Source organism: Antrostomus carolinensis, unplaced genomic scaffold (assembly GCF_000700745.2).
Source record: "Antrostomus carolinensis isolate BGI_N321 unplaced genomic scaffold, ASM70074v2 scaffold5204, whole genome shotgun sequence".
Taxonomy (NCBI): Eukaryota; Metazoa; Chordata; class Aves; order Caprimulgiformes; family Caprimulgidae; genus Antrostomus; species Antrostomus carolinensis.
Window position 1 is genome coordinate 67,553 of NW_010311270.1, and position 9,962 is coordinate 77,514.

The window sequence follows — 9,962 nt, forward strand, 5'->3', positions numbered from 1 at the left end:
CAGCTGTAGAGACTGACAGCAGTTAACACTTCTCAAGCAAAATGCTGATTGGAAGCGCTAAAAAAAAAAAAAAAGGAATTAGAAGGAGGGATGGCTACAGTGAAAGTGTGCATTCGCTCAAGGCAGATGATGAGATGATGGCATGTGCTAATGCAAAGACTTTGCCTTGGATGCAAAGGCACCAGTGTCAGTCAGCCTGAGTGGGTACAGCTGGAATACTGATGCAGAGGAACTGCGTATTGGTCTCAAATTTTGGTGTTGCTTCAATGCTAGTCACCACTACGACAAGGGTAATAACCCATAGCCATCTTCACCCTGTCATGCATCAGTCAGCTGGACACAGTCCCAGGTGGGATTTGGTCTCAGTGATCCCTGGCTGCCATGCTGCATTGCAGCCAATCCTCAAAGTCTGTGATGCTCTTGCTCAGGCAATGGAGAATGCCTGCTCCTAGAACAGCTAGGTTAACTGGACTTCTGAGGGCTCAGCAAAAAGCCTCATCACCTAATAACACAAACTCAGTATTATATGTCCCACTCACAAATATAAAGATCAGTATAAGCAACTTCCTTTTAATCTTATGGGAAGGGTAGGATACTTCTTTTATAATAGCCAAAACCTTCAAAAATAGTTTCCTAGCTTTTTTTTTTTTTGCCTTAGCTTTATAGTTGGTATGGACCTTCACAGCTCAACCAGCTTTCTGAACTAAAAATAGTTTTAGTCTCTAAAATTGTGAACTCATCGTGTTCTTTGTGATATGTTATAAAATGGTAGGTGCTGACCCAACTCTCAAAATGCTTAATACATAACTCCAGTGAAATCTCGAGGAATGGCTATTTCTCCTATGCCCTTGCAAAAATCTTGCCTAAGAATTGAAAAGGGTTTCTATAGGAGGTGGGAGGAATTGCATTCTGGAGGTGCCCTCTGGAGGCACCTTTCTCCTTTAAAACATTATTTATAATAAACATTTAACTTGAAGGTAGCTAAAATCACACAGTTGCTCCCAAACCTTGGGTTTTGAATAGGAGATATTGAAGCCATTAGAGCTATATGAATAGTTTGCTGGCATTCCTCATTTAAGAAATAAAGCAGTATGATGTCCACACTGCATGCACAACCTGTATAGTTTGGAAGTTATGGTGGATCAGCAGACTGAACCGGTGTTATGTCCTTACAGATGTGCTGGTGTGGAGCAACGATCGAGTCATACGCTGGATACAAGCTATTGGCCTCCGAGAATATGCAAATAATATTCTAGAAAGTGGTGTACATGGCTCACTTATAGCACTGGATGAAAACTTTGATTACAGCAGTTTAGCTTTATTATTACAGATTCCAACACAAAACACACAGGCAAGTTTGCTCATGCTACTTGTTTGTTACTCTGCACCCATTATTGCCTTTTGTTCCTCTTCAACCATTTTAATTTTTTACTTTGGTATCTCTAGGCACGGCAGATCCTTGAGAGAGAATACAACAACCTTTTAGCACTAGGAACTGAAAGACGACTTGAGGAAGTAATTCATTTTATTTTCAGTATTTATAAAATATCACATTAAAATCTAAAAATTAATTTGAATGCATGAAGACATGTTAATTCACAGATGGTTAAAAAGAGTCAGTTACAGCTCTAAGACTAGGAAATGCCAGTCAAAGTTTTTAAAGTTACCTCAGTATGGCTACATATTCATATCATTTTGGATGCTAAATTTGGCACTACACTCTTACCTGAGGATGAACATTTTTCCATAGAGGAAACACACAGAAAGGAGTGGAAATTTCACTGGCCAGAACAAGTGGCAGGGCAGGGGGTATGCCTGTGCAACCTATTCTTTAGGGCACTTACACCTTTTCTTTAACAATAAAGAAGAAAGAAGAAAAGTAGATTTTTTGGTGGGGTTTTGGTTGGTTGGGGTTTTGGGGGGTTTTTTTTGGTTCTTCAAAGTTAATCAGTATGTATTAGAATGGGATTTGGGGCAGTTATCTAGGAGGGGGAATCTCAAATCTACCTATGCAAAATATTCATCCTGAGGCAAGAGTCCAGTGCAAAAATGTTCAAGACTTGGACTTCTGCACGTGAGGAGGAATAAAACTTCTTAAGAACTTGCTGAAAATGTGAGATGCCTATGAATTCTGTGCATGCACATGAACACTTAATTCTTTATTAGAACTTTTCGTAAGCCTCCTAATTAAGTAACAGACCATTGCACTTTCTGTCACTGTATTTGGAAGAGATCTGACTTTTTAAGTTCTACTTCAGATTATACTGAAACCCTCTGCTGCATCAAGCCAGAGATTTAAGAAGAGTTTTCCACCCTGGCATTTAATATTTCTAAAGCATTTACTTTTAGAAGAGTGTCTCAAACACACTGCAGTTACTGGATGCAGTGCAACAGAGCAGGGTAGTTGTCGTGGAATACCTTTGACAATGGGAAAGGCAGCAGACAGCAGGATAATTAATTAAAAAAAAAATAATTTTGCTTTATCAAATGCAACCCTGTGTGTTGACAGAATGATGACAAGAACTTCAGACGTGGCCCCTCCTGGCGACGACAGTTTCCTCCACGTGAGGTTCACGGGATCAGCATGATGCCAGGCTCCTCGGAAACGCTGCCAGCTGGGTTCAGATTAACCACAACATCAGGGCAGTCGCGGAAGATGGCGACTGATGGTATGCAGTCATTTCTGTACTTACTGTTGAAAAGCAAGAGGCTTATTCTAGCATGCTAAATTGACTTTTAGTGCATGTCTGTCTTGCACTGGAACAGATGCGTTAATGTCTAGGATGAATGGCGTCTGGGAGATTTGAACTGAGGAATGGAAAACTTTTGATTTTTTTCAGGTTTGCTTCAGACTATCAGTATTTATTTTTTTAAAGCAATCTAGCCATCCTAGATCTGCAAAGGAAACATTCAGAATGAGAGGAATTAATTTATTTACTTTCATCTTAAATTGCATGTAATATCTAAACAAACTTTTCAACTGGGTAACCTCTTTAGGTTAGTGTGTCTATAAGAAAGCTGGGGAAGAACTGTTCACAAGGGCACGTAGCAATAGGACGAGGGGTAATGGTTTTAAACTAGAAAAAGGTAGACTTAGGTTGGATATGAAAAAGGTAGACTTAGGTTGGATATGTCGGTTTGAGCCGACAATGTGCACTTGCAGCCCAGAAGGCCAACCGTATCCTGGGCTGCATCAAGAGAAGTGTGGCCAGCAGGTCGAGGGAGGTGATTCTCCCCCTCTACTCAGCTCTTGTAAGGCCCCACCTGGAGTACTGCATCCAGTTCTGGAGCCCCCAGCACAAGAGGGACATGGATCTGTTAGAACAGGTCCAGAAGAGGGCCACGAGGATTAGGTGGACTGTATCTTAGAGAATGAACTTAGAAAGGGTTATCACCTTTATTTTCTTATTTGACTTTCAAACTAACCAGCTTAGCTTAACTAACAGTTAAATAATTCAAGTTGCTAACAATTAATAAAAATCAGATGGGTACTGTAGTTAGTAAATACTGAATTTCAGGTACTAATTGAGTTACAGTATACCAGTCAATTTTCTCTGGAATTTTTTAATTTCCACAAGATGCACTAACTCAGCAATGATTGGAAAAGTAACAAGCAGATCATAATTTAAAAATAAATAAAATTTTAAAATCGTTTTAAGAGGACAGGGAGAAGGGACAAATCCCATTGCAGCTATTCCTTCAGGTATATGGATGATAAAGCCACATATACCTGTCTGAAGTACTGAGAAATACCAGTACACAGATTGGCCCATTTAAAATACTGCAGTTTATTTCCTCATGAGAGAATTTAGATCTATGAATAGACTTATCTCAAAGTAATTTAATACACTGCTTGTAGTGATTACATTCTGTAACTCTTGAATGAACTTGGTACAACAACATTGCCATTTATATTTCATTAAAGCCATCTAAATTCCATTAAAGTGCTCACCTTTAAAAGCAATACTTTATAGTTGCAGTTACAGATGGAATAATTTATTGATTGCATCACCATTGACTCCACTGCTCATGTGCACGCTTTGCTTTTAATCCTGCACTTCTTGGCAATGATGAAGCTGTGAGACAAGAATGTATTCCAAGGCAAATTCTATGTACAAATAAAGGTAGCTCCCTAGGCATTTCCATGGCCCACATTACTGTAGTAGCTGAGAACCTTACAAACATTCATGGATTTAATCTTCTATGATGTAGAATATGATGTAAAAGATATTATTCCCATTTTACATATGGGGAACTAAGGCACAAAGATTTAGTGATTTACTTGAGGTCTTCCAGATAGTTTATTATTGAGCTGGGTACTGAACTCAGTAGACTTAAAGGTAGGTAGCTTTGAAGACCTACAGGATTTGGCTTCCTATCTCCCAGTGCCAAGAATGCTATAGTATTTAAACAGCATGATAGGTACAGTCTTAGGACTTCCAACAAAGACAAAATAAATAGAGTTTTAGACTGTATTCACTTAAGACAGATTTAAGTAGTAAACCAGACATGAAGACACTCTGAATTCTGAACTAGACCATGCTCAGATCATGTCCTAGAAAGACACAGAGCAATTTAATAGCCATCTTTCCAGTGGGAAACAGACTGATTTATTTTAGTTCATGATTCTAAAGACATTCTGGTTTGTTTGTGTTTTTTCTTTTTTCTTTTTTCTTTTTTTTTTGCAATTTGCAGTTGCTTCATCACGACTGCAGAGGTTAGACAGCTCAACAGTTCGCACATACTCATGCTGACAAGGCCTAGCAAAGAAGCCAGCACTGAATTGTTGTGAGTATTCATAAGGGGCCATCATGAAAGCTTTTTATAACTGTACACTACATCAAATATTCATTGGCATTATTCAAGCAAGAGCCAGCATGGAGCAGATGACCTAACTCAGACTTACTAGGGTAGTCATTTGATCATGACAACAGTCTCAAGCTCAGTCCAGGAGGTGCTATACTACTCTTTTCCCCATCTCAATCAGCAGGTTCTTTCTGCTGAAATCACTTTAGCAGAAAAGACAAAAGTTTTCAGACAACTCTGTTGAGATGACAGCTCGCCAAGTACAACGTAATTTGTGTGCTCTCAAACTTAAAGCTAGAATTGGGAAGACAGCAGTAGGCACAGTGAGTGAATTTACTTTATGAGAACTTGAAGTAGTTCTACCAGGAGCTAGGGAGAGAGCAAAAAAAAACCCACCAAACAAGTAAAGCAGAAGGTATTTCCTTTTTTCTGTAAATGAGAGCTATAGCTCAATTTAGAACATCAGGTAGGTACATAAAGCTAGAATGAAACTTCCCCTATACAGAAAATCTTCCAAAGTTATCTATTGCAGAGATTCTTGCACTTTTCAAATAATTCAGAATTACCCAATGGCAAAGAAAGGATGTTCTGAGCTGGATTCAACTTTGGATCAAATGTAGTACTGGAATTCATGTTTCATTTCTCACCATCTATCTTTTGAATACAGCTCTGAATTTCACAGATTCAGCCTTCCAGAGTTCTGTGGAAATATGCTGTTTTCTGCTACATCACAAGATTTGCAAAAAATACTAACATGATGAGTGCTTTCATCAATATGCCACCATTTCATGCTAATATTTTCTCAGTAAAACAGTTTTACCATTTGGTTACTCAGGAAATTGCAGGGGAACTGGAAAGAATATTTGCACAGCACCAAAACCTTGCGAGGCATTAAACATCTTCAATAGCTGTTACATATTGTAGGCAAGACATGCCAAGATCTGCAACAAAATCCTTTTTTTAGATTCCAAGACTGGGAGAGGTGGGGCCATCAAGACTTCACAAATTCTGGGCATGTTCAAAAAGTGCTTGGGAAATAACAAATGTTCACAGTGGAAAATGTAGATTGCTCAGGATCCTACTGATGACATAGCCTTACTTCATCGATCTTCAGGAGACTGCAAGGATATAAAATCTTAATCTAGTTGAAAAGTGAACTTTTTGTGCCACCACTGAAAAATACACACAGGATTTTTTGGTTTTTTGTTTTTTTTTTTTTATTTTTCTAAAATAGTTAAGTTTATCAGCTGGTCCTACAAAGATGAAACACATAAACCATATAAATGTTTTCATGTGTATGTATGTATATATTGGAGCTTGGTGTCATGTGAGTAAAGTCAATGACAGTACTCTCACTGGGTTCAGACAGCAGAGATGCCTTTCTCCTATATGTTTCAGAACTGCAATGCTGAAAACAATAAAGTATGACCAAGAAATTAAGTTCAAATGCCAAGCAATCTATTAGGCCAACAGTAATGGGCCAGGCACAGGAGGCGGTATTTTCTAATAGGTCTGAAGAGTGCAACAAGGCCAGAAATTGAAAATTGGTATGTTAACAAAAATTAACTTAAGATTACCCAAACTGCTTATTCCCACTGTATTCAAAAATTGCCTAAAAACTAGTAAGCCACAAACAGAAATAAGGTAGCAAACTTTGCTGGTACTATGTCTATATGGAGGTTATGTATTTTGAGCAAAAATATGGTTATACAAAGTTAAACAAGCTATACAAGTTAACTTCAATTCCTATAGGAGTATTTGTAGTGTTTCAAGTATCAGTGATATATATCACATTAGTGCTTGCTGCTTGTCCACTCTTCTGCCAATTACTCTAATCTTAAATGCCTGAGCACTCTCTGTCAAATTTAGATCTAAATTATAAAGGTTAATATATGAAGATGACTGACACTAATATACTATTACTTCTTTTCACTTACCATATAATTCTTTTAGAGAAGCAACAAGGTGGTGTGAACTAGAACTTTAGTATATGCACTGCTCATAAGTGCAGTTTCAAAATGTCACGCACATTAGAAACCAAACAGCAAGTTAAAATACTTTTGGATTTCCATAATGAAATTTTATTAAAAAATGGCTACTATCTGAATGCGCAGAATCAGGGACTGACTCTACCTGAGCAGCAGAAGGGATGGATGGCTGGGTGAGCTATCACACAACAGCAACACAGAAGATTTTTTTTAATACTGAAAGGGAATATACATCTGAAGAGCAGACTGAAAAGAGCTGCAAACGGGTTGCAGCTGTACAAACGTGATGGCCTGTGATCACAGCAGGCTGCAGATTCTTGCATTCTGCTACTCACCTTTCTTATAGAGAATGTCAAAGCCTCGTATTTCAAAATACTTTATACCAACAATACCAATTAGGGACAACCTTACAGTGTCTTACAGTGGCTTCATAGCAGCTGGGTTCAATTCATATGCTTTCATGTTGCATTTCAGGTTTTTTTTTTTAACCATTTGTTGAAACCACCATGACAAGCTGCCAGAAACCATGAACTGACATTTTCAGAACAGTTACGTGTTTACTCTGTGCAGCCCAGTTTGAGTGGTTTTGATCTCAAGATCAAAAATTTAAGAACATTTAGGACTGCTGGTGACTGGCCGTTTAATCTTGCAATGAAGTTTACCACAGAGCACATGGGACAGGTCCAGCTTTCAGCTGCAGTGACTGTTATGTTGCCCAGCTGAGCATCTGAAGTGCAGTTATACAGCCAGTGGATTGGGCAGTCACACTGTCTATGCTTTTCCAACACCTTCTTTTGAAATACTTGTCACCATCCAGTCAGAAGGCTCAGCCAGGACAGTTTTCTTGACACAGGCTGGGGCAATAGAACATACTCGTTTCATTTTTATTCTAATGAAATGTCAAAGGGAATTTGGCAAAATCAACAATGTACTTTATCAATGAAGGGTTTCTAAAAAAATCAGATGGAGAAGAAGAGTTCCAAACAGATGTAAATGATAATCTGGAAACAGCTGGTCCATAGCAAAGAAATCATTAGGGTGAAAAAAGTAAATGCTGTTGAGCTGCAGTGAAAAAGGAGAATCACAGAGTACATAAACAAGGTCTATACACTTAAAATGCATGTTCAGCCTTGTGCCAAACGCCTCCAGATGCAGGAAAGTAACCCCAACGCTGAATGAAAACTGTAAGAAAACAACTGTAAAATGAACATAAGCAGGAGCCTGTTTTGATGTAGGACAAAAATCAGTATACATTAGTAAAAGGTTAAAACATTATTAATAAATTCATGTTGCAGATCTAGAATGAAGCAACAAATGCGTATCTCCTCAATACTCAAAACCCATATTTTAGTAAAACATGCAATACCTTACTTAGGGCTATAGTATTTTCTGGTGTCATTGCATCCTAGACAAAATTAGAAATAAAGAATCTCACTAATTAATGTTTGTTTATTTTCTTCCCTTAGATGTCATCTCTTTCTTCTACTTTACCTGAAGTGCACTACCACTACTTAGGAAAACGAGCATTAAAACTCTCTGCAAGAACAGGGTAATAGGGAAGAGAACACATAAAGTTTATCAGACAAACAGATAAAATGTTCCTTTCATGTATTGGTTAATTTAAAAGAAGAATCAAAAAATACCTAAATTACTAAAAAAACCAAACCACCGACAACTTCCCCCTTTGCTCTCAGCATCTCTGTCATCAGAAATTTGGCAGTAATGCACACCCAAAGCGTTTATCAGATGAAGCCACTCATTTTTACATTGTTCCATCTGTTTTATTGTAAAATACTAGACATTTACGTATTTACTGTGTATGTATTTCTTTTAAAATGTGTAAGTCTTATGTAAATGGATATAAATATGATTTTTTTTAAATAAAATCTATGGTACATGGGGTCTCACTACAAACATTTGAAAATACAGTGTCAATAATACTGTTTGTATCTTTCCATTCCACCATTTTTACAGTTTTTGGATTGTAACAGTCAAATGAATATGTTTAGCAGAGTTAGAAGCTTCAACATGTTCCTACTGAGAAAAATCTGTCAATATTTAAAGCTGAACACCTGCCTCTGATGATGTATAATAGAATAACATAACCTGGAACTGGAGCCAAAATGGACCTCTAAAGACAAAATGGAAATGTCAGATAGCTCCATGATGGCTCACCTCTTAAAAACAAATTTTAAACCCAGAAGAACTGTTTACAAAAAAAAAAAAAAAAAGCTATTTAATAAAACATGATTTATACAAAAAACAAAAACTTTCTTCTATGTTGCCTGCGGATCCAGAAGAATCTTGCTTTACCAAGAGCCACCTTTTCGTTCCAGGATCTTCTGACACCAGCCAGCATTGGAAAATTAAATCTAATATTTGCACAGAATCAGATTATCATTTGCAGATATATTCAACAAAGAAAATGAAAGAAAAGAGAAGCCACACCCCACCATTTCTTCATTATAACAGGGCATTAGACAGGCTTCTGTCTAACTTTATGCTTTCAGCCAAGATGGCCTTGCTGAGACTTCACAGAAGTCAGTTTTATCAGAGGAAATAACTGAAAGACAGAGTGATTAATATATAGTGTATAAAAGTTTAGAAGAGCAACTATTACCTGCTGTGGCTTTATTTGGTGGTGTTATTGTTGTTTATTCTTTGTTTAAATGGGAAGTTTCAAAGTAAGACCTACTTAATAGTCATTTACCTATTTGCTATTTTTCTGCTGCTTGATCTTAGCTCAAGACCTGTCTTTTAGTTATTTCTTTTAGCAGTTTGATCTGCAATGTTTGCACGTACATAAACATTTGTTTTGTCTATTTTCATTTGGCAAACTTCCGTCAATCAGATGGTGAAAGATTTTTCTCCCCCAATGTCAATAAAAAAGAATTCAGTGCTATTTGTGTTTATAAGTCTATTAAGCTTGGTACATAGTAGCATTAAAATAGTTCGATGCCAGGTATTTCTCACAGCTAACTGTAAGCACATTTTGCCACAAACAGGTATGAGTTATGATGGACTTACCAGTCAGAATCTGCCACGAGAGGGAGCACTGAACTTGCTGATGGGTGCAATATGACGGCTTGGGGTAGCACGCAGCTGTACAGGCCCGCCTACTTTACGCGCAGTTCCTCGGGCTTAACGGACATGGTTGCTGATATTCCT

General features: G+C 37.6%; 1 protein-coding gene across 1 annotated transcript in view; it reads left to right on the forward strand.

Moving 5' to 3' along the window:
• Positions 1 to 9,696, forward strand: part of PPFIA2 (PPFI scaffold protein A2) — a 69,108-nt gene extending 59,412 nt beyond the window's left edge. The window contains exons 21-25 of the mRNA XM_010166673.2: positions 1,176 to 1,351; positions 1,447 to 1,515; positions 2,510 to 2,669; positions 4,696 to 4,788; positions 8,261 to 9,696. Of these exons, the coding sequence (XP_010164975.1) occupies positions 1,176 to 1,351; positions 1,447 to 1,515; positions 2,510 to 2,669; positions 4,696 to 4,754 (464 nt within the window). The 3' untranslated portion in view covers positions 4,755 to 4,788; positions 8,261 to 9,696. The remainder of the gene's footprint in view (positions 1 to 1,175; positions 1,352 to 1,446; positions 1,516 to 2,509; positions 2,670 to 4,695; positions 4,789 to 8,260) is intronic.
• The last annotated feature ends 266 nt before the right edge of the window (positions 9,697 to 9,962 follow it).